Raw genomic sequence first — 25,504 nt, forward strand, 5'->3', positions numbered from 1 at the left:
AGAGAGGCATGAATGATTGAAGACATGGGGGAGCAAAAAAAGGGGAAATAAGAGATTAAATGAAATGTAAGAAAACAGAAGTCAATTAGAGCGACTGAGAGAGCGCTGCAGGGAGGAGCAGATAGGAAGAGAGGTGTGTGTGTGTGTGTGTGTGTGAATTCTCTCTTGGCTGCTTTCTGGAATACAGTCGACCATCCCGGTTGTTTGAAGTCCACAGTGGAATAATCAGGTTGGAGATGATTAGACTGTGTTCCCCTTACGAAGCTGAACTTCAGGAGGACTTAATTCCATCCTCCGTGTGTGTGTGTGTGTGTGTGACCTATGAACCAGTGGCCTACTTCCAAAATATGATCTGTGAGTCCTGCTGACATGTATTGTGAATGTGGTGTTTCAGGAATAATTGGAGCACACGAATGACTCGTGTGCCTCAATTCATAAAACGTGTCTAAATTAACTGTCTCGTGTCAAACCCATTTCCTCTGCGGCGATGGGTGTACCAGACGCCTTTGATGTAATGCACCCCAGCGTTCCATGCGTTGTACCGTTCCAGCTGGGCAGCTTGTCCTGCCCGACGCTGGGGGGGGGGGTGCATCGCGGGGCTATAGCATATAGACACATCGGCGTCTCGCGCTCAGAGCAGCGTCGCAGCACATTTCTGTTGTGCTGGAATTCAGATTAAACTCCAGCGCTGTACAATCTGTTGCTGCTCCTTTTAGCAACTAAATCTGACTTCATTTAGAGGACTGAGCAAATAGGGTTGTCTTTTTGGAGTGCACATTACAACAATCCAATTACATATTCATTTGCATCTAATAATAACCCGCATATCCGAACCCAGAACCGTGCCGCCGCATCCTCCTCATCAACATGCACTGATAGATTCACATTAGGTTCTAATTCAGATCAGTGCCGTTATAAACTGCTGTATTTCCACCATCACCATGATGTATTTTGGTGCTGCAGCAAACTCATGTGTACAGATGTTTTCTTTGTGTGATTTTCAATATAATGTGCGTCTGATAATGGGGTTCTGCATTGAGCCGATGATTGTAACATTCTGCCCTTATCCCGCCGTGGTAGGAGGACAGTCTGTGTGGCCAATATGTTTCTAAAAATATAGTCGAGCGATAAAAGCACAATAAATCTTCAAAGTACTCTTAGAAAATGGTTGCCAAGTAGAACAGACGATCTCGGGCGTCTCGGCAGCTGCTTCATCCACCCTGCGGGTCACGGGTGGGTTTTTATCATTTTTTTTATTTGCTTTTTTCCTTCTACAAGGCATACCACATGGAGTACACAACTTCATACTGCTCAATTCTCCTACTTGCAATAAGCAAAATGTCTTTCAAATGGTCCTGCAAAAAAGAGATTCATGGCTGTTGCTGCAGCTTATCCCAGGTGACTACAGGTGAGAGGTGTGACACACCCCAGATGAGAGGCCAGCTCATCACGGAGCCACACAGAGACAGACTCACACACTATGGGAAATTTGTAGTGATAAATTTGCCAAAACTGCATGTTTTTGGGGGTGAGAGGAAGCCTGAGAACCTTAGTTAGGGTTCAGAAAGGAGTCGAACCCATGACCTTCTTGCTGGGAGAAGGCTGTGCCGCCCTATTTTTTGTAGTAGCAAAAAATGTAGTGTCATTGAAGCTAATGGGAAGTGAAATACTTTAATTAAGGACGTGCAGACAAGAAAGGAATAAGAGAGGGTTGAACTGTGACCAAATGCAACACTTAAACTTACGTTTCAACGCCGTCCCACTTTAAGTCTTCTTGGGGGTGTTTGAATCCTGCTGTGCCGCCGACTCACAGTAATGCTGCGAGTGAAACTGAGTATCTTAGTGTGTGAGTGCATTTAGATTTGAAAGGGTGTTGAACTCTGCAGGCATTTTTGTAAATTGTGTGTGTGTGTGCGTGTGTGTGCGTGTGTGTGTGGGCGTATGGTATTGGTGCCTGCTTTATCCTTTGTATGTGTGTTTGTGTACTTATGAATCATGCATGCAGATTGTTATGTGTTAGAGTGTGTGTGTTTCATTTCAGTTAGTAATTGTCCTAGATGAGTTTCTAAGTGCCTGCGTGTGCGTGTGAATGTGCGTGTGCGTGCGTGTGTGTGTGCGTGTGTGTGTGTGGGGGGGGGGGGGGCGCACAGCGTGACCGTCTCTGGGTGTCTTTTGGGTCCCTCTGCTCTCTTGCTCGTCTCTCAGCTTCACGCCATCGGCTTCCTGCGTTTAAATGTTGCATCAACAACAAACAGGCAGGCAGCAGGACGGACACAGTCATCCCTCACAGCCAGTCAGAACAAACAGGTCGTGCAGACCCCTCTGTAGACTGATAGTCATGTTGAGCAGGGGCAGTTCCGGGGTTAGGGTTACCTTTTGGGGGGGGGGCTGAGCCACCAGAGATAGGACAGATAATTGTGACTGTTGGTTGTTGCAATACCTGCACAAGGTAATGTAAAAACATACATGGGAGAGAATTGTGCCGACAACCTTTTGACACATAAAACATTCCTGACTTCTCCACGACGTCGTACTCAGCATTTGTGAAGTACCGTAGGCTCGTACCAGCAGTACCTGCGTTTGGATTTATATTTCAAATCTGTGTTCTAATTTGGGATGCTCTGTATATTATTTAAGTTCTCTTATATTATTTAACAATGTTTTAATTAATATATCTAAGTTTATATGTACCCTCTTGGAGGATGTGGCCGGCGGAGGTAGAGAGGTGTCCTGGGAGGCAGGGGGGGGCAGGAGATGGTTGGTGTATAAAGAACAATCTAGAACCTTCTGATGCTGGACGGTGTGCATCCAGTGAGGAGGGGAACGAGCTGCTTGGGGGAGGTCTGCGCTCTAACTCTTTTTATAATGGAGCTTCTCCAGTCAGCTGTTGGCCTTTACAAATGGACCACTTGTTCAGAGACGGAACATGAGCAGTGATTATCTGTAAAAGAAAGACGCCTAATCAACAAACATGTTCTTGACTTTGAAGATTTGTAAAAGGAGGAAGTCTCCCGATTCAATTCATTCCAATGTTCAAGTGCAGTAATGAGGCTTGAATGAAAACAGCTGCAGCTGGGCCTTTACCGTCGACTGCTGCCCTCCGTTCTCTACACACACGCACACGCACACGCACACGCACACACACACACACACATGCAGTGTGCTCTCTCTTCCCTGAGAGTGGTGTGCAGTTGAAATGGGATGGAGCTTTAGCCTGGAGGCAGAACTGGGAGATGAATACAAGGACAGGGTCAGTGTGGCAGTTTCTGGGGGGCAGGGGTTAAAATGAAGGCTCCGGGGGGGCTGGAGATTCCATGTGGCTTCTGGTGGCCCCATTGCAGTCTGATGGGAGGACAAGGTGTCCCGCTGAGGTTCCCAGAGACACGCTGGATGGACCTGGACCTGGACCTGGACTCCGACCGAAGCGATGCAGGACATGAGCGATGTGTTTGATCTCCAGTCACTGCAGGCCTTTTCAATATTAACATATTAGCTTGATTCTTAACGAGCCGTTAAACTAAAGATATTTTCATCAGCACAACGTTTAGTAGGAACTAAGTGACGCGTGTTTCACGAGTGTGACGATGTTTTGTTTAATCTCATCTTCTTCAGAGCACATTATTTTATCAAGCATGTCCTTAGAATAAAATCAGAAACACAACAGAGACCCTCCTCCCAAAAAGGTTACCCGAGATATCGTTTGCAGGGAAATAGAATGCTGGAATAAATCTATGACTAAACAAAGCAAAGTAGAGGCTTTGCTTTGTTTTCTCCAGATCGTCTGCACATTTATCGTCAAACCCGTCGGCAGCCTGCCTTTGTTTCAGGTAGATTTGAAGTACATGTTTTCCACTGAATTAATACCTCAGCTCATCTATAATATATATTTAGAGTTTAGTATCGTAAAGTGCAATGTGTGTTTATATTCAAATGTTAAGTGCACAAATTGATGCAAGGCTACTAAAAGAGCACTTGCGTTAAATAAAAGTGAGCCTGGTGTGAAACAGAAGAAAGTAAGAATTGTTAATGACATTAAAGATGATGTCTGGACAGGAAGCGTCTTGCTGCAGTCTACAGTACAATCAGCTCATTAATATGCAGAGAGAGAGACAGGAAGTGATGAGACGGAACATCCTATACCTCATGACGCTAAAACCCAAAACGAATGCTTGATAAATGAACCTTCCTGTCTGGGCGTGGCGTCCAGGGATTTGTGGGCGGGGCAGACATTGACCGTGTTTCAATCATCACATTTCGCACTTCTTTTTGCCGAATGGATGAGCAGATAAAGTGAATGGGGGGTTTAATTCGATGCTATACCCTAGAAGTGGGACTCAAGTCCCCTTTCTTTATGCCCCCACCAACGGTTATGGAGGCTTGCTGGACGGTAACCCTGGTAACCCTGCTCAGTTCCTCTATCGGGTTAGGGAGGGGAAATATTTTAGAAAGTAGTACAGTAGTAGTGCAGGCGTCTCAGGAGATGAAGCAGTTAACTGAAGGTAGGTGAACCCTGGCCCCTGGCCCCAGGACAGGTATTGCAGTACAGTTTTTATTGACTAAACATTAAACCTGCTTTGTCTTTATTTACAAGAACATAGTAATGAGCAATATATTTATTTCAAGTACTATAAGTACTGCATTCTAAAATACAGTAACAGTACAGAAACTGGTGTTGATTAATTTCTGTAAATTTATGTTAAAATATTTTGCCGAACTAGAGAGAAAAGAAAAGGAAATTAAAGAGGAAGGAAGGAAGTGAACAAAGAGAGGGAGAGAGCAAGAGGAGCGTGTTGAGGGGGTTTCTAAAGCAGCAGGGGGAAGAAGAGATAGAGGAGGAGGAGGAGTGTGTTCAGGGGGTATCCTGTAGGGTTAATTACATCTCTGTTCTCTGTCAGTGCTACAGGCTGACACACACACACACACACACATGCACACACACACACACAGATAGAAATGTTAATTTCCTTTCTCTTTGTGAGATAGGATCTCACTTGGTTGGTTGGTTGGTTGTCAAAACTATGTGGAAGAGGCTCTGGGTTTTCAGGACGTATGCTGGACCCTTGCTAGAGGGACAGTGGGTCCACATGAACTAGAACGTCCCTCTATAGTCCAAGAACTTCCTTCCAGGTCCAACAATCCTTCACAGACCTTCAGCTTGCCTGAACCCAGTCAAATGTGATTTATTGAACAAACTAGTAGCATCTCAACCAACCGGTGTGATTTACTGAACAAACTAGTAGCATCTCAACCAACCGACCAGCTGCTGGCTTTCATACACGATGCTTTGATCTCATTACAGTTGCTTGGAGACTCTCGGCTGTTTTGTGGACGACGTTTACGGAGCACTGTTGCTGCCATTGTGCCTTTTGACAAGCCAGAAATGGACTGGTTCTGTTCACACAGCGCACGCAGACTGCGAGGAAAGGCAGGAACCCAGGAGAACCCAGGAGAACCCATTCAGCACAACTAGGAGGAACAGCCTTGTTCTGGACACCAGCAAGACCAAGAAGGTCAGAGTGGACTACAGGAGGCCCAGGAAGACTGAACACGCCCCTCTGTGCATACGAGGGGAAGCAGTGGAGCGTGTGGAGAACATTCAATTCCTGGGCATCCACATCTCCTCTGACCTCTCCTGGACACTCAACACCAGACACCTGGTGAAGAAGGCCCAGCAACGGCTCTTCTTCCTCAGGAAGCTGAAGCGGGCTGGACTCTCCTCTGTGCTGCTTGAGAACTTCTACCGGGCCACGATAGAGAGCATCCTGTGTCTCAGTGCGACCGTGTGGTACGGCAGCTGCACGGCGCAGGACAGGAAGGACCTATCCCGGGTGGTGAGGACAGCTCAGGGGATTGTGGGTCACCGTCTGCCTGATTTGGACTCTGTTTACACCTCCAGAGTCCAGAGGAGGGCCAGACGCATCGCCTCAGACCCCACCCACCCGGGCCACAAACTGTTTGTCCCGCTCCCATTAGGGAAGCGGTTCAGGACAATAAGAAGCAGCACTGCGAGGCTCAGAAACAGCTTCTTCCCCCGGGCTGTGAAAGCAGTCGTTCCCTTGTAGCGATCTGGGATGCTTTATGTCGGCCCTGCTGTGCTGCTGCTGCTATTTTGCACTATTGCCTGTGATTCTCACTCTTTTTGTGTACATATATATTGTTGTTTTAAGAGAGAGAATGTGTTTTTTGTTTTTGATTATGTTATGATGTGTGCCTTAAGCCGTGGGCCCTCACGCGATTTTATTATGTTTGCGTAATGATAATAAAGTATCTTGAATCTTGAATCTTGAATCTGGCAGGCGGGATTTAAACGGACACAAATAATGCTGCGTTTTGAAACTGTAATGGAGATGAAATCGGCTGCTCGATGCAGAGAGTATTATTATTACTAGAAATAGTCCACCTCTCCCTTTTGCTTCGCCCGGGCCCAGCTATCAGCTCACAGTGCTCTCGTCTCCTTCGCTCAGACCCGCAAGAAGACGATGAAGCCTCAAAGTGCTTCTTGTTCGGATCCTTCTTACAGGTCCCCTAATCCTCCTGGCAAATCAGTAAACCCCCCCAGTTGTGATTGAATCCCAGTGAGACGCGTCCCTCAGAGCCTCGGCCTGCTTTATTAGGCTGCGGAGCCTTAATTAAGCCAACAGGATTGTTTTAAACCACGATCCAAGAACAGAGCAGCCCCCGGGAAGACGAGCCCGACTCGTTAGCTGGTGTGAGTCGTTCTTATGATGCATGAACTGGGTGGGATTTGGTGTGTGCAGGAGTGTGTTTCTTAATTAAAGCGCCTTCCTGCTAGACCTTCTGTGGAATATGAAGCAGTTTTACCTGATGATGCAAACAGCAGAAAGCAGCGCTGGGTTCTGCCCCGCCCCCTCACCTGACATTGTCTCTTTGTGCATGCTAACGTACGGCGGGCTGCACTGGGACTTTTTCAGAACCGTGTATCTCCAAAAGGCTTATTTTGCTTGAGGAAATGTGCGTCTAAGCAAAGTCCTTTGTACTGTGTGATGAAGAAGAGCGGGCTGCAGCTTGGCAGCCATCACACACACGCATCCATGCACACACATGTTCACTGACATGGACCCACGCAACCCAGAACCTGACTCACAACAAAAACACATCATAAAGGTCCATAAGAAAACAGCATCCATGTGGACATGTTGAGGTCAGCGAGGCCGGGGCGGGTCTCTGTGGGGCAATGCGCTGCTAAAACCCCCAAACATTCATTCCCCTTCTGCTCCTGTGTTGCAGTGTCCAGCATTCGCTTCTCCCTGGAGCCGGCGGACCAGTCGGTGGTGCTGGGGGAGAGGGTGGTGCTGTCCTGCGTGGTGTTCAACTACAGCGGCATCGTCCAGTGGACCAAGGACGGCCTGGCGCTCGGCGTAGGACAGGGTCTACGAGGTAGGGGGGGCAGAGAGGACAGAAAAAACTTCCGCAGGGATCTCCTGCTGGAGAAGTAAAGGCTTTGTCAACAGTCAGGGAAGGAACACTGAACAGGGAGCGAGCTCAGAGGACGTCCCTCACAAGGGTCCGACTCAGAGGACTTCCATCACAAGGGTCAACGTCAGAGGACGTCCCTCACAAGGGTCCGAATCGGGGGACGTCCCTCACAAGGGTCCGACTCAGAGGACTCTCTCACAAGGGTCCGACTCAGAGGACGTCCCTCACAAGGGTCCGAATCAGAGGACGTCCCTCACAAGGGTCCGGATCAGAGGACGTCCCTCACAATGGGGAGACATTTAGATCTCAGGCTGCAACGCTCACCCTGAAAGACACCGTGACAGCAGCAGCGCAGTGCACGTCATGTTCCAAGCACACCCAGGGACATGTGTCCATCTAGGACATGTGTCCATCCAGCCAGTCTTCCCACATACTCTGCATTCACACAATTCAGCAACATGCTTTGAAAGAAAAAGAATATCATTATATCACTGGACACACGTTTTAAATTCCTCTGCATTCAGGAAAGGTTCAGCCGAAGTCCATAAAAGGAGATGAGAACGTTTCCTCCCAGCTGACCTCGCTGCAGCCAAACCAGCGTTTCACTGCCACGGCACGAATTCAAATCTCATGACTGCGTTAAATAGTGGCAGCAGTTTTAGGAAAAAGGGAACGGAAAGGAATGTTATAAATGAAGTCAAAAGATTCGTTTGAAAATGTCAAATTGTGAAACAGAGTGTACAGTATTATGATATTCCCACTTTTACCCATGTCAAATTATATTTCTTTAAAATTAATCAATATTTAATGAAGTAAACATACTCACACACACACACTTTGATCACACTTATTGATACATGAATGTGTAGATCGGACTGTGTGTGAACCTGCTGATCCGCAGACACAGACTCAAACCTAATATGAAAGGTTAAAAGCATGTTTCATGTAAAAACAAATGTGAACCGTTATGTAATTATGTTCTCAGTCAAATATAACACGAACGTATAAATCACACACACACACACACACACACACACCGCAGCCTTCCTGTCTTCAGTGGTGCCTTTGTCCTTGTCTTTTTGCACCGCACGTGCTGGCGGTGACAAACACGTTGTCTTTGTCTGCTTTAGAGTCATGCATCATCACCTGCCCGCCCTTCATCCTGCAGACGTCTGCCCTTCGTCCTGCAGACGTCTGCGCTTCGTCCTGCAGACGTCTGCGCTTCGTCCTGCAGACGTCTGCTCTTCATCTTGCAGACGTCTGCTCTTCATCCTGCAGACGTTGGTGACAGTGTGGGAGGGGGTCAGTTCGCACCCCCACTCTGGCAAAGCAGTTATGTGATGTCATACATCCAATATTAAGAAGCCATGTTTACTCAACACACACGGCTGATCTACGACCGGCAGGCTTCAGAGGAGGCACTTCTTCATCTTCATCCTCCTCCTCTTTCTTCCTCTTCTCCCTGGGGGGCTTTCACCTCTGTGGTTGCTATGCTGCAAGGTGCTGGAGTGGATGATGTAATCGCCACTAATACTTTTTGCCCTCCACCTTCCACTTCCTCCCTCCACCCCTCCTGCCTGCCTGCCTGCTTGTCTGCCCGTCTGTCTGTCTGCCTCTCTGTGTGTCTGCCTGCCCTCCTTCCTGCCTGCCTGCCTGCCTCCCTGCCTGCCTGCCTGCTTGTCTGCCCGTCTGTCTGTCTGTCTGTCTGCCTGACTGCCCGTCTGTCTGTCTGTCTGTCTGTCTGCCTGACTGCCCGTCTGTCTGTCTGCCTGTCTGTCTGTCTGCCCTCCTGCCTGCATACCCGCCTGAATGCATCTGCCATCAGAATCCAATGTTGGGATTGGACACGGAGGATCGATGTGTGCCCCCTAGTGGGATGCCACGTTGCATTACGTCTCTGAGAAGCGAAGGTTCTCACTGGGAGGAGTGGGGGGGGGGGGGGCTGTAACTGGACCAGTTCCATGCAGGAAGTGATATTTGATGTTATATGATGCTTGTCGTTCAGGCTGTTTAACACGGTGTGTCTCCTCCTCCCGTTGTGTTGTCTGTGTGGAGGACACTCAACTCCTGAAACCGATTCCACAGCATGAAATGCTCTTTGTTTCCCCTGACGGCCCCCGATATTTTCACGTCCGCACACGCCTCATTAGCTGCTGGCTGTTTGGGATTGACGTCATCTAATTGTGATCCGGCTTTCATCCCTGTCCAGAAGAGCGTCCACGTTCCCTTCATCTTGTGAACGAGTCAGAGGACAAGATGCCGACGTCAACGCTGAGGCGATGCATCGCGCTTTTCTCTTTCAAGGCTTTTCTGTTGCTGTCTTTGACACACGTTTTTCACCCTGTGCTTCGTGACAGATTGCAGTTAGTTGTCCACCATTACTGCAACTAGTGACAACTAGGCCCCTCTCGTTCACCAGTCTTCATATAAACTAAGTTTCTTTCCTTTTTTGACAGCTAGAAATGACCATCGTGTCTGACAAAAACATTTGGTCACACATTTTTCTTAATTCCAGCTGGAAGTCAGTTCCATTCCCTCATGGATTCAGCTTTCTCATTTAGTCTTCTGTGAAGCAGCATTAAATGAAAGACTTTGCACCGCAGCCTGAAATAAGGCTTCCTGTGTAGCGCTGGCTGCCTCGGCACAGACGACCTTGACGCACCGATGGTTTGTGAAGGTCACGCTATTCTGACGACTGGAAGAGTGTCATTTTACGCCATTTAAAAACAGTAGGTTTTTTGACCTGCAGAAAAGACAAGCATGACTTCCAGTAGAAAGTCCGACCGAGGCTCGTCCTGCACGATGTTTCCCACTGACTGCCCTGTTGTCCTCCAGCCTGGCCGCGGTACCGTGTGCTGAGGTCTCTGGACATCGGCCAGTACAACCTGGAGATCTCCAACGCTGAGCTGTCGGACGACTCGCTGTTCGAGTGTCAGGCCACGGAGGCGGCTCTGCGCTCCAGGAGGGCCAAACTCAATGTCCTCAGTAAGTGAACTGGCGGTGTGTGTGTAGAACTTTGGAATTGATGCACGCGTGCTATTGAGAACCGGCTCCGCCCTAAGAAACGCCTTTACATATGAGGAGCGTGGTTCGGCGTTCTCCATCAGTCGACGGTGCTGCTTTAGCCATGTCTGTTTGTAGAGACGTATCTTAAACTTAGCAGGATGCAGCTCTGGACGGAATTATTGACTGCAAGAATACGTGAGATACAAGAAAACACGACCAGCTACAAAGTTCACTCTCATGCATTTCTAACGCAATGAGAAAGTTTAGATGCCAAAACAGACTAAGCTGATCTCCAAAATTAGCAAGACAGTTTAACGTAAAAGTTCCCTGCTGGGTTTCTCTTATAATTACATTATGGATGTGAGTTATGTGTGTAAGCGGTTAAAGGGCGTGGCGTGTTGGAATATGTAAATGCCCTGTAAATGATTGGATGATCTGTCTGAGGTGGAATCCCTCTTTGATGAACAGTGAAATAAGCGAATCGGCGATCTTGAAGTGAGTGTTTGGCGACTCTCTTCTGTCACGCTGCGGCTTAGTAGCCGGTCAGAACAGCTACACAAATGTGTTTTCTACATTCTGGATTCCTGCGTCTCCTCCAGTCCCCCCAGAGAGCCCGGTGGTTGACGGATCCCCGGAGCTCCTCCTGATGGCAGGAACCCCCTACAACCTGACCTGTGTGACCCGTGGGGCCAAGCCCGCAGCCCACATCCAGTGGACCAAGGACGGAGCCACTGTGGAGGGGGCCCACCAGTCCACGGTGACTCACACACATCCTTGCATACGCTCAGATACTAGACACACACATGCAAGATAAAACACAAAGTGGAAAAGCTTGCCCTCACTAGCAGCTTTTTGTTGTTTGTTTTGCTGTGGGCGCTGTAAAAGGGAACGAAATACACAAGTACACCTCAGCTCAGGTCCTGCAGTACACAGCGGGTATAATACACAAGTACCCCTCAGCTCAGGTCCTGCAATACACAGCAGGTAGAATACACAAGTACACCTCAGCTCAGGTCCTGCAGTACACAGCAGGTAGAATACACAACACAAAGTCAGCACAGGACCTTCTTGGGTTAGGGGGGCCCAATGATAACACATCAGCAGATATGAGGACTAGACTTAACTAGTTTGTTATAGCATTAATGTATAACAAACATAGCGACAGGGTGGAATCACGTTTAATGAAGCGCGAGCAGCAAGTCTGAGATCTGACAAAGCTTTATTTAAAGGCGACTGAATCAGAAATACTGAAAAGCACACAGAGCCAGGCGGCTGCATGGCTTTATCAGTCTCCTGTATAAGTATATATATATATATATATATATACCTGACAATATTCTGAGAGTTTACCGGTAATACAGCATTCACTAATCTGAGCAGTTTATTAGAAACTTCTACCCTGGCTCCCGGACACGGACGTTTTAAATACGCATTGTGGGGAATTTCCATAATATTATTTTATGCGGCCAGAACAATGGGAATTTAGTTTTATTGATAATTCTGATCACATTAAACTACATTAGCAGACAACATATAGTCACTGCACACGGCTATTGATTTGCTCAGGTATCACGCAGGGATTGGTCCCTCCCCAATGGGAGTTATAAGGAACCCCCCGAGAGGAATGTCTTCGTGCCTCAGCGCTGACTTCCTCACCAACTTGCTCCTGACTTTGTTTAACTCTTACAAATATTCTCTTCATTGATTACGCACCTCTGAAAGGGATAAGAGTATTGACCTCTGCGTGACCTTTACGTGACAAAGTGCCTTCCAGACTCACCTGTGCACGTACCTGCCTCCCAGGTGTCTTTGTGTCTGACCCGAACCCTTTAACACTTTAACACACCTGCCGCCATGTTCCAACGAGACTTGATTTCATGTGTAGAAATAAATATCTGGCTTTTGCAGCTAACAATTATTTTAATAACTGACTCATCTTTTAAATATTTATAAAAGAAATACATTTAAAATGTCCAAAGCTATGAAGAATGGCCATCACAAACTTGCAAACACATTATGACATCTTCAAATAAGGTTTTTCTGAATGTCCAATGAGCCAAACGTTCGTATTCAGTGGACAATGGAGTTAGAATGAAAGAAGCAGCGTAATAATTACAGCTGATAATTCAGTGTTAATGTATTCAGCTGTCATTCGGAATGCAACATCCAGTCATTACAAACCCAAATAGCTTGTGTTAATCCTAAGAGCGTTTTGCATGCAGTTATTTTCCTGCGCCGACATTAAATGTCTGTATTATGGAGATAAAGTAGGAGAACATTGGTCGTGTAAATTCTCCTTTTGCACTTTTTCACTTCTCTTTCTTCTGTCATGTTTAAAAGTGTTTCTTGCTCTGTTTGTGACTCTCTCGTGTCCCCCCCTCCTCTACCTCCCCTACCTTTCCTCCTGTTTGCTGGAGTACCAGGAGGTGCTGCCAGACAGGAAGAGGGTGACGACCAGGAGCTACCTGCCCATCACACCGGCTGACACTGACAGTGGATGCAACTTCACCTGTGTGGCGAGCAACCCGGCGGTACCCGGGGGCAAACGGGCCACTGTTGCCCTCAACGTCCACCGTAGGTCCCGCTTGGCCCCGGCCCCTGCCAGAGTGCACGTGCACTTACCGGCACTATGTCTCACCATAGTGAGCCTTGGACCTGCTCCAGGCTTGATTTGGCTTTTTCTGTGGGGCCGCGGATTTTCTCCCGGAGCAGTTCATCAACTTGATTTTTCCTCTATATGTGAAAAACCAGAAAGCTTTTTATGTTTTAAAGAATTTCTGTCATTTCCCCGGAGAAAACAAATTATTGCTGACAAATGAAGAAGATGAATGTGTTTTTATCCAAACCAGTGTAGTTACTACTGAGCGGCATCACATCTGTAGTAACACTAGAACCACTAGAAGCAAGCTTTGTATTCAGGGAGATGAATGAATGTTCCTGCGTGTGTGAAATCGCTGCTCCTGCTTCGTCGCGGTTCAGTTTAGCTCAGGTCAGTGTGTGTCTGTTCCCTCTCAGATCCTCCTATGGTGACCCTGTCCATCGAACCTCGCTCCGTCCTCGAGGGGGAGAGAGTCACCTTTACCTGCCAGGCCTCCGCCAACCCTCCAATCATGGGCTACAGGTCTGAGTACAAATGTTACCAGAATTTAACCAACAAACTACCTTTACTTCCAGTAAATCTAGTTACTATCAGCCATGAGAATATGTTGCCACCACATCTACTGGTTTGTTGTGATCGACGGACCAGGACAAAAATCATTTTGTTGCTTATAGGGAGAAAGAATGGCGGATAAAAATGAAACTATTTTCTGGGGTCAGAAGAGTTAAACTTTACTGTAGAGCGCTGCCAAACCCACTCTCGTTCAGAATGTGGCGATCTATTTGACGATGTCATAGCTTTTCATTCTGCAGCATCAACAGACAGAGTGAAATAGCTTGTTGTTCCTCTGCTCTGTTCTACGTGGAACCACCATCTGGATGTGACGCTGGAATTTCATCTGCGCTTGCAGAACATTGCAGAAAGGCATAGTTTTTATTTATTTCTTAAATGGCAGCAGTTAAAAGCCCAGTGGTTCTAATCTGAGGTTAAATGCTCCCAGTGTGGGAGCCAAGCCAGGCACTTAGGCACCGTGCCTGTTGAATGTATATCAGAATGTCGTCTAACGGCAGATGTTTAATGTGGTTATCTATCTGTCGGAATACGGCACATAAAAGGAGAGCGATTACGATCTTTAACTTGCAATCATCCCCACCGGCGTTGCCATCAAGGCCCTTTAAGTGTCTGTCTGTAATAGCATCCATTGATTATATAAAAGCACTCATTGAGATCTGCCACTGACGGATAGATATGCCACACCCCGGTGACTAACTGTGATGCGTTACCTGCTCAGGTGGGCTAAAGGCGGCGTGCTGCTTGAAGGGGCCAGGGAGAGTGTGCTCATCACCACAGCGGATCACTCCTTCTTCACCGAGCCGGTGTCTTGTCAAGTTTTCAACGCAGTGGGAAACACCAACGTTAGCATCCTGGTGGATGTGCACTGTGAGTGGAGTGTAAACCCCCCCCCCCCCCCCCCCCCCGCACTGCATGAGTGGGTCTCTGATGGAGTGTGTGGGAGCTATATTTGTCAGTATTTCTTCAAAGAGCCGAGACACTGCATTTATTTACCCTGCATTCATGTATTGTGCAGAAAACACTTGCAATTCATTGTTCCTGTATAATCTGTTCTCTCAGCTCAGTCCAGAGAAATTCTGCAAAACCTTATGGGAAAGAAAATGCTAAATAATAACGAATAAAACCATTAGTTACTTAAAATTAATCAATAAAACAAATTAAAAGTTATGCTGAATTAGAAAAGGACCAAGAAACCTGACACCCACTGCGTTTGATAAAACTGATAGAGGAACACACACAAATCATCTTTTCTTATGATAGGAGGTTATATTCTCCTCCCAGGTCTCAGTTTCAGTCACTTTTATATGTCATAAAATGATAACTGTCTTTCAGTCGGCCCGATACTGGTCGTGGAGCCCAGGCCGGTCACCGTGGACGTGGACTCTGATGTCACTCTCAACTGCAAGTGGTCCGGTAACCCCCCCCTCACCCTCACCTGGACCAAGAAGGGCTCCAACATGGTGAGAGAGAAAACAGCAAGCGTTCCCACACTTACATTTTCTACTCATTCCACTGACATTTAATATATTCAGATCCAGAAGAGCAAGTCAAAACAAAAACACATTGGTGTAAAGCACATCCTGAAATTCCACACACTCTTCCAAGTCCAAGCTCAACCTAAATCACCAACTTCATTCATGTTTGCTGAGCCCACATCTTAAATCTTTGATTCATGCAGAACAAGGTCCAGGGAAAAACTCCTAATGGAGTCACCATGTTTTATGAATTAACTACTGCCCCCCCCCCCCCCCCCCCTCCTTCTTGCCTGTCTCCACCTCACAAATCTATCCATGCATCTTTCATGCATACTTGCACGTGTGTCCAGGTACTCAGCAACAACAACCAGCTGTATTTGAAGTCGGTAAGCCAGACGGATGCAGGCCAGTATGTCTGCAAGGCCATCGTACCCCGGATTGGAGTGGGAGAGACCGAGGTCACGCTCACTGTCAATGGTCAGTTATTACCCAGTTATTACTCTGCTATTAACAACGGCGCTGATATGAGCAGAGAGGATAATATAGACATGTAAACATGTTCTATTTGTGTCATGTAGCAGCTAAACATGCTCAGTTTGTGTCATTTTATCATTAATTTTGCAGTTATACTGACGCTGTCGCTGTCAGTGGGAGGTTTCTTGTCATGGTCAAATATTGAGTCGGATGCTCGTGTTCTCCTCAGTCCAGTTGTGGTAATCCTCTTACGTGTCTGTTTCTCAGGGGCCCCCATCATCTCCAGCGATCCGGTCCAGTATGCTGTCAGGGGGGAGAGAGGGGAGATCAAGTGCTACATCGCCAGCACCCCCCCACCTGATAAGATTGTAAGTTCATCCATGGGAAGTTGTAACCTGCTGCAGAGGTGCTGAACCTTTTCCCGTCGCTCCCGCCTCAGACAGCCGCTCCTCGTCTTCCCTCGTCTTCCTCGCCACCTTGTGTTTGCAGCTAGACAGACGGCACTAATGGCTCTGTTCTCCGACTGTGTGGTGATTGAGCGAGGATGCTCTGTTCTTCCTCTGTGCTGGATGGTGCGACCCACCAATAGCAGCTGCTGTAGTGTTTGGTCCAAACGGCAAAGTGACACTCAGCGCCGCGCGCACGTTCCACTGAGCTGTGGGAGTGTAGCAGATGAAATGGAATTAATCATGAGACGATGATAACGCGGCTCCGAGTTTTACCACATGCTCTACTATTTGCAGGTTATGGGAATAGTTACTTATATGGAAATTCTGAAAACAAAAAGGCAGTCTAAAAGTAGAAATCCCTTCATTGTCTTATCGCTGAAATATGATTAGCTGATCTATAATCCAAGAGCTCTCTTCTCAATTAGACAATGGATTTGATTTTATTCTATTTTATGACAAGTTTAATCAGGAAACTCACTGAAGTCTGTATCCATCATTCCCTTTTGATGACAGGACGCCGTACGGTGCGACGCTGCTCTGCCATTGGACCAGCGCTCATGATGTGTATTTAAACAGGCCAACGTTTTGCAGGGCCTCTCGTTGATAATAGCTAATGATTAATAGTTCAGACCACAGATTTCTCCTAATCATTTAGATTTACTCCATCAGTTATAAATTATAAAGAAGCAAAAATATGTAACTATAACTCTGATAAAGTCCTTACGAAGAGATGGTTTATATATCCGCTGTAAACACTTAACATATTACATCGACTTTTTTTCACATTTTCTTTTTTTCAGTACCAGATATCCTTTAATATTTTATTTATTTATTTATTTTACAATGATTGGCCCCACTGTAACTGCTTTACTATTTTTTACCTCTAGGTCTCAAATCTTTGGGTTCCGTTTAGGCTTTACGGAGATCTATTCCTCATAAAGATCATGTATTGAGGGTAGACTTCTTCTTTCAAGAAGCTACTAGCGGTCGTCCTCCAAGCAGCACTTTGTACAGCCAAGAAATAAACTACTTAAATTAATGTTCAGATTTTTTCAAGAAATGAAATATAAAATGAAAGATGCACATTATAGCAACGGGCTCGGTGCTATGTATGTCGTGTTAATCTCAGAGAAAATGATGCTTACATATCCTAAAATGAAAATGTGAATTTCTGGCTGCAGTTTGAAGGATAGAAAGGGTTGAGAGAGAGACTGTGTGAAAAAAGATGAAAGGAATTGCAGTAAAATTCTGTCAATTATCTAATTTTACTGTGAAAACATGATAATAAAACTTTTAAGGAGCTTCAGCCCCACTGGTGCTCTGAAAGAGTTCAGGGCATATAATCTGATACTGCATGGTCGTTTAATACAGACGCAAGTGTGTGTGTGTGTGTGTGTGTGTGTGCGCTCATTTTCTACAGCCATGTGGGTCACAGGAGTTGCTGGAGCCTGTCCCAGCTTGCTATGGGCAAAGGTTGGGGTACACCCCGAATGCGTCGCCAGCACATCGTGGGGCCACACGGAGACCGACAACCATTCACACTACGGACAATTTAGAGGAATCCGGAGAACCCGGAGAGAACCCACACAGACATGGGAGAACATACAAACTCCTCACAGATAGGATTTGAACCCAGAACCTTCTTGCTGTGAGGCGACAGCGCTAACCATTCCGCCACCGTGCCGCCGACTCAGATTATTATTGAAAATATGACAAAAAGTAAATTCGCAGATTTTAAGTGGAACATTGTGGAAGATTATTCAAACAAAAAATATGATTTTTTAATACAATACATTTTCTTCACATTGTCCTGTTTCTTTTTTCAGAGCAGGATCAGCCCAACATATGGCTCCAGCTATAGTTGATGTCACCGTGCTCCATATTTAATAACCTCAAATTTCTACCACGGCAGATTTCAAGTCGAAAAACCTGCTGTGATTTTTTTCTTTTCTGGTGTGAAAAGCTGCTGCACAAATATACATATATATTTACATGGTAAAGAGTAGAATTTGAATAAAAATCCAACAAATATATTAGTAAATTGTTTCTTTATAAAACTGCCACATGCACTTTTCCTACTGGGTTGATTAAGAGCACATTTCTAAGATGCTTAATTTTAAGATCATTAAGAATGTGTGCAGAACCTTTTATTTTAAAGTGTACCTGCTTTTCCAGTGGGACGGGCATTTGCCTCCAGAATTCTTTTTCGTGGCCATCGAGCATGTTGACATTTGGAAATTGAACCACTTTTTAAAATGACATGTGAAAGAGAACAAATGAAGTATGATTAAACCCAACAATGAGTCATATGATTACATACTCAAGTATTAAAACTCAATATTTCTTTGAGAAACTTTGTCAAACAGGTGAATTTTCATCACATGGCTGTGGCTCAGTTGGTAGAGTGTAGAAAGCACTTTATGAGTGCAGCACATTCACACAGTCTAACATCTTAACATGTCAAACAGCAGCTCAGCTTCCCTTTGATGTAATGTCAATGGAGGATGGCGCTGAGCCTTCTGTCCGTTTCAGGTTTGGGCATGGAAGGAGAACGTTTGGGAGAAGGAGAAGGGCACCCTGATGGAGAGATACACCGTGGAGCAGAGCAAACCGCCATCCCAGGGCGGAGCAGTCCTCTCCACGCTGACCATCAACAACGTCATGGAGACGGACTTCCACTCGCCTTACAACTGCACCGCCTGGAACGCCTTTGGACCTGGAACCATGATCATCACCCTGGAAGAGACGGGTATAGAAAGCATTACAGCGTAACCCAGCAAGGCAGTCGATGAGCGCAGAGTGTGCTGTAGGCTGAGATCGGCATGTTAGGCCCGATCAATCACTTCCAGTTTATCAACCTGTGGTAACATTAAAGGCCTAAATGGTCTGAATTTCTGCGATGGGCTGGCGTCTTCTCCGGGGCGTGGCCCGCCTCGCGCCCGTAGCCACGCTCCAGCAGACCCGTGACCTGCAAGGTGGACACCCGGCTGGAGATGAGACGATTGCAATTGAAGATGAATTAATAAAATGAGCATTGATGAACAGTGGAAACGCTCCACGTGCATGTGCACGCATGGGGATGATGTAATACACCTGCAGGCTGTAGCTGTTAGCTTAAATGTGTACTAACAACAATGACGAGCTGTCCGTCCAGAAAACTCACAACGGCGTCTCTGCCATCGCAGCGTCCCGGTCGGTCTCAGGGGCGAGCCTGGATCGGTGTGAGGACGCTTTCATTGGTTTCCTTGGCAACGCTGAATAAAGTTTTGGTTTTTGTGGGAGATATCTGATCCCACTACCCTGACATAAAATCTCAATACGTGCTCCGTGCAGCTGGAGATTAGGGATTGATTGTTACATGGATTAAAGAGACAAGGCTTTATGAGAAGAACGTATGACTTGATTTAGACACTGGAAATATACCTGTTGGCCAGGTATGACCAGGAAGGGTTAAAACGAAAGCACAACATGCTGCAAACAGAGCTTCTACACTCTCACCCAAAAACGCCTTGAGCAATATGAGCATATTGTTCAAGGGCAGGAGCGATGGCCTCAGCTGAAGGGCAAACAGTAGCCGTAGTAGTGTAGTAGAGTGTAGTAGTAGTGTAGTAGTAGTAGTCTAGTAGTAGTTATGGTGTAACCTGTATGAGTTACGGTTGTTTTAATGTGAAAGGTTAACCGGATGTGCCGGAACGGAAATTCGGATTGTGGTTCGTGGAGTACGCAGACGGAATATAAATGCGGTACAGTTGCTCTACAACGTGTCGCGTGAATCCTTACGTCGAATAACGCGACAGTAGTGTAGTAGTAGTACCACACCGTGGGAACATTTACATTTACCCAAAATCGATTTGACAACCAGGCATTTCACATTCCATTGAAATAATTATATTTACTGTGCTTTTTCTATCTTATCTGCCTCTTATTTCTTCAGCTGTCAGATTCAGAAGACATTTGAGAGCGAGACAGAGCTCAGATTTTTTTTCTCGCACAAACACAAAAGGCCATTTTATCCTTCCCTGATTTTCATCCCTTATCAACAAAACCAGCCCTGAGAGATGCAAAATGAAATGTTCCGAGGGCAGCGCATGATTTATGCTTAAATGACACAATATCCGTGCAGCTTCCTGTAACGAGGCAGCAGCTGTCCCTCAACCCCAACACTTTCCTCCTTGTGTTCGCTTCAGATATTGTTCCAGTGGGAATTATCGCCGGTGGAACCGTTGGCTCCTCCATCCTGCTGCTAATGTTTCTACTGGCACTCGCCTTCTTCCTCTACCGCCAACGCAAAGGCAGTGAGTGCACGCCGTGGGCTCTCTTATATACGCATGCAAACACACACACATACAGTCTATCAGTCTTGCTTTCATCCACTCTACATATTATATCTATCATTCTGCCTCGCCACGTTTGAAGGAAGCAGCGTATGCGAGCTGCATTGGATGTCATTCAAATGAGATGAATGAATATTCATATAATACAACAAACTGCCTCTTCATGCGTTCCCCTTTTATTTTACCTACGTTAAATAGTTTTGATCTTCTGCTCATACCGTTGATAAAGTACAGAAATAACAGAGGAGGAAACTAGAGCATTTAGAGGTGAATGCTATTCAGGTTCTTAATTTCAATATTTTATTTTCAATCCAATTATCTTTTCATGAATGCAAATCAGAAAGTGAAGCGCTTGTGTTGTTGTGAAGTTGTTTAAATATGAGCCTCTCCATAGCGCATAAAGAATCATGGAATACGATGAAGGTGACCGCCGGAGCCCCCAGAGGGATTTTCTGGTTCAGAGCTGATAGCAGTACTACAGAGAAGAGAGCATTTTCAAATAGAAACGCAAACAAATACCAAAGATTTAAATCTGTAAAGTTTTTTTTGCCTTGGAGGAGAGTTGTATCAGCAGGTACTGGCTGCTCCATGTATCGATCAGAATGGGTAGCATTATCATTCAAGTTGTGCAAAACAGTGTCTATGTGAAAGTTAATCCAACGTTGGATGAATAACCTGTTATTACATTCAACATTTTATACTGTTATAAGCTTCTGAATGAAGGTGACAACCTTTGGCGTCTCATGTTGGAAGTGTTGGTGCTCGGACCTGATATCATTGATGAGGGTGTCTTTCACAAGCCAATGACTGCCGAGCTCAAATCAAATATGAGATGAGCATTTAAACGTGCTTATTTTATATAATTGTATAATCCCGCAGTGGTGTTGAGACAAAAACAGCCTCCAAGTGTCTGAATTTCTGAAGTCACACACTTCCTGCTTCAGAAGATATACGTGGAAATGAAGCGTCGGGGCTGCTTCGATGCTTCTCTTTCACTGGACTGTTGCACAAAATCTGAATTTATATCAACGCTGACCCAGATTGACCGGTGGTTGTGTTTCCCATCCAGCTCGAAGGGGTGTCACTCTTGGTAAACCAGACATCAAGGTAGAGACGGTGAACAAAGAGACCCACGGCCTGGAGGAGGAGGCGGCCGACGTCTCCACGGCAACCCGGATGGTCAAGACCATGTACTCCGTGAGTAGACATCCACCTGAGTCACTGGAGGTGGCGGAGAGGAGCGTATGGGACAATGACCTGACATGGACAACATGGCAGGAGACACACACACAGTGCAAAAAGCCTACACACACACACACACGCACACTTTCTAATGCATCAACCATCAAACACTAAAATCTCCCTTTTTTTATTTTGTTCTGTTTAATTTTATTGGATGGTTAATGCTATCAGTAATAGGAACAAAATAAAGCTGAATGAAATTAAAGAAACAGTAAATAGAGTAAACCTTGAAGGGCATATTAAGGGCATAGTGCATATTAACAGTGTGTTTAAATCACATTCGTTCTGAATGACCAGTTTTGCCTCAGTGTAACACACTTCATGAGGGTCCGATAAGGACTGAGCAGCACATGCGCTTCCCTTCCACAGAGTTCCACGGTAATCTGTCAAATAGTTTGTTCATGACTCACAAAACGGCACAAAACAAATCTCACCTGCAGAAAGTTGCAGAGAAAATGCTTGAATCAGGATCCCTCTGAAGTGTGACAGGTCGTCCCTACGTGCCCAACCCCCAAGCTGTTTCTGTGTTGGGTTCTGTCTTCCCCTGCTACGCCTGCAAAGTGCCTTGAGAGGAACTTTCTGTTGCGATCTGGCGCTACAGAAATAACATTGAATTGAATTGAATTATAATCCTGTTTAAAGACAATCAAATAAACATTCAAAACAACATTGGCCTTTCAGGTGAGCCTTCCAAAGAGGTTCACCTGAATCAAGCACAAAAATTACTTTAAAATAAAGCAGATGGATATTGATAAAGAACAGAACCATGCACACAAGACGCCGTCCCTGTCCTTTCCTTAAGAAAAGAGTCCTCCCCTGGACGTCCTGCATGGACAACCTAATTGACGAGGCTCCTCTGGAGCGGTTTTAAAGTTCGTCCCAAAACCTTTTTCCAAAAAACAAACGGTCGTTCTCGACTTCCTCTCTCTTGGGATGGAAAAACCTGAAACTCTCTTTTCCTCTCCCTCCCTCTCTTCCTCCCTCTTTCCTTTCTCACCCTCCCTCTTTCCGTGTTTGTGTTTCGTTGTTTGATGGTTTAGTTTCTGCCCTCTGTTTCCCTCTCTCCCTCCACTCAGCCCTTCAAAGATGACATAGACCTGAAGCAGGACATCAGGAGCGACAGCGACACCAGGGAGGAGTACGAGCTCAAGGTAAGGCGTGTCGGCGTTGTTTCTGTCCAGCGCTGGGAAACTTGAGTCCTGCATGAGCCGCAGCTTGATCAGAACTCCATCAAAGCGTCCATTATCAGATCTGACTTTGCCTTAGGTTTGGTTTAATGCGTCTTCTTAACAACAACACTTTAGCCAGCTGGCTGTGCTATTAAATAAAGCAACGTAGCATGACTCACCAAGATAGCATAACGTAACTTAACTTGACTTACACTTAACTTAACGCAACATAACATTACAGGTAACAAAACAATATAACTTATCAAGATGACATAAAGTAACGTAATGTAACATGACACAACATGACATGACATGACATAACATGACATAATGTAATGTACTTTAACACAACATAACATGACACAACGTGACATAACATTACAGGTAACAAAACAATATAACTTATCAAGATGACATAAAGTAATGTAATGTAACATGACACGACACAACATAACATGACATGACATAATATACTTTAACACAACATACAACACAACTTAATTGCTGCCAGTGAGCTGCTGTCCAGGTCAGCCTGCATCTGAAACCATGTCCATCCTCCTGGTGAACTGAAGGTTGTGTGTGTCGTGTTCATGTATACATGCTACGGGCTGCATCGCTCATGCTATTACATGCCATGTACATGCTACGGGCTGCATCGCTCAGGCTATTACATGCCATGTACATGCTACGGGCTGCATCGCTCAGGCTATTACATGTCATGTACATGCTACGGGCTGCATCGCTCATGCTATTACATGACATGTACATGCTACGGGCTGCATCGCTCATGCTATTACATGCCATGTACATGCTACGGGCTGCATCGCTCAGGCTATTACATGTCATGTACATGCTACGGGCTGCATCGCTCATGCTATTACATGACATGTACATGCTACGGGCTGCATAGCTCATGCTATTACATGCCATGTACATGCTACGGGTTGCATCGCTCATGCTATTACATGCCATGTACATGCTACGGGCTGCATCGCTCATGCTATTACATGCCTTGTACATGCTACGGGTTGCATCGCTCATGCTATTACATGTCATGTACATGCTACGGGCTGCATCGCTCATGCTATTACATGCCATGTACATGCTACGGGCTGCATCGCTCATGCTATTACATGCCTTGTACATGCTACGGGTTGCATCGCTCATGCTATTACATGTCATGTACATGCTACGGGCTGCATCGCTCATGCTATTGCATGCCATGTACATGCTACGGGCTGCATCGCTCATGCTATTACATGTCATGTACATGCTACGGGCTGCATCGCTCATGCTATTACATGCCATGTACATGCTACGGGCTGCATCGCTCATGCTATTACATGTCATGTAACACAAAGTGCACCAAGTCTGCAGTGTGTTTTGACAAAATGACAGCATACAGAACTATATTGACACAGATGTGAAGGATTGCATGAGGCAGATGTTTTTAATATGGCTCAGTATATAAAGGAGGAACCCTAGTCCGGACCCTGACCTTAACCCGACCACTCTTACATTCTAACCCAGGATCCAACCAACGGCTACTACAACGTCAGAGCCACCAGCCACGATGAGGCCCGCCCCCAGTCCCATGCCATCCACTACCAGGGTGAGTTTCGTCCATCCAACTCAAACAGCGGACCAGCCGGTGCCGCTTCCAGCGGAACCTCGGGCGCCGCCAGCGGTGCCGTTCCACCCAGTGCAGTGCCAGGCTCAAGAGCAGGCTGCTACGATCCCCGCCCCCCATCCAGGATGTCCCATACCTCCTATGCCCAGTTAAACACCTTTTCCAGAGTTCCACAGAGCCAGAAAGCGCCTCCTAATCCAGCTCTTCAATCACCTGGAGATTATCCTGGAGACTGTGGCACGCTGGACAGCACGACACAGCTGTCTTATGACAACTACGGATACCCGTGCCAGTATCCCAGCTACCGTATGGGTTTTGCTCCACCCATAGAGGAAGGACCAGCCTATGAGATGTATCCAACAGGACAAGGGAGCGGGCCAGGGCCAGGGCCAGGGCCAGGACCAGGGCCAGGACTAGGGCCAGGGCCAGGGCCAGGACCAGGGCCAGGGCCAGGGCAGGGAGAGCAAAGTCCCGAGACAGGACTGGGGCAGTATGGAAGCAACACTCGGTTCTCCTACTCGTCTCCACCCTCTGAATATTCCCAAAGACACACTCAAAGGATGCAGACTCATGTTTGAGAAACACTCATACACACTCTTTACATGCATACATACATACATACATACATGTGAAAAACGTAAACAAATACATCTGTGTCTCCATAGCAACAAGTGCATGGAGTGCGGTTCATTTCCTGAGCCAGTGAGACGCCCCAGCCACTCACAGCATGCTGTTGGCAGCACTGCCTGTAACAGGTAGCAGCAATACATTTTACGCGTGTAAAGCAGCATCTATCCTCCTTTGCGCAGACTTTCTATTGTGCACATTGTTTATGCTCCAATGAGAAGAACAGCGAGAGACACAATCATGAGAGGCGGAACTGAAAGCACTTTGAAGAGAGAAAGACGAAGCGTTCCAGGTGTCCAGAGTCCAGAGTCCACGTCGGGACTGCATCCGGACCATCTCCCAGCCCCACCTCTGTAAATAACCACAAATGGAGATTTGGGTCGTCGAGATATTTCATGAACCCACACAATCTGATGCAGTGCAGCGACCGACAGCAAGCCTCCTTGGAATTCTCACTCTCTCACATATTCCAATTGAAAAGACCAGATC

General features: G+C 46.3%; 1 protein-coding gene across 1 annotated transcript in view; it reads left to right on the forward strand.

Annotated features, from left to right (window-relative positions):
- The window catches only part of kirrel1b (kirre like nephrin family adhesion molecule 1b), a 45,258-nt gene extending 20,292 nt beyond the window's left edge, over window positions 1-24,966 (forward strand). Inside the window, exons 2-15 of the mRNA XM_068748834.1 lie at window positions 7,249-7,398; window positions 10,273-10,422; window positions 11,043-11,200; window positions 12,867-13,017; window positions 13,459-13,564; window positions 14,334-14,482; window positions 14,948-15,075; window positions 15,441-15,567; window positions 15,832-15,932; window positions 18,546-18,762; window positions 20,201-20,308; window positions 21,417-21,544; window positions 22,666-22,740; window positions 24,289-24,966. Of these exons, the coding sequence (XP_068604935.1) occupies window positions 7,249-7,398; window positions 10,273-10,422; window positions 11,043-11,200; window positions 12,867-13,017; window positions 13,459-13,564; window positions 14,334-14,482; window positions 14,948-15,075; window positions 15,441-15,567; window positions 15,832-15,932; window positions 18,546-18,762; window positions 20,201-20,308; window positions 21,417-21,544; window positions 22,666-22,740; window positions 24,289-24,966 (2,426 nt within the window). The remainder of the gene's footprint in view (window positions 1-7,248; window positions 7,399-10,272; window positions 10,423-11,042; window positions 11,201-12,866; window positions 13,018-13,458; window positions 13,565-14,333; window positions 14,483-14,947; window positions 15,076-15,440; window positions 15,568-15,831; window positions 15,933-18,545; window positions 18,763-20,200; window positions 20,309-21,416; window positions 21,545-22,665; window positions 22,741-24,288) is intronic.
- The last annotated feature ends 538 nt before the right edge of the window (window positions 24,967-25,504 follow it).

The sequence above is a fragment of the Brachionichthys hirsutus genome, chromosome 15, assembly GCF_040956055.1.
Source record: "Brachionichthys hirsutus isolate HB-005 chromosome 15, CSIRO-AGI_Bhir_v1, whole genome shotgun sequence".
NCBI lineage: Eukaryota > Metazoa > Chordata > Actinopteri > Lophiiformes > Brachionichthyidae > Brachionichthys > Brachionichthys hirsutus.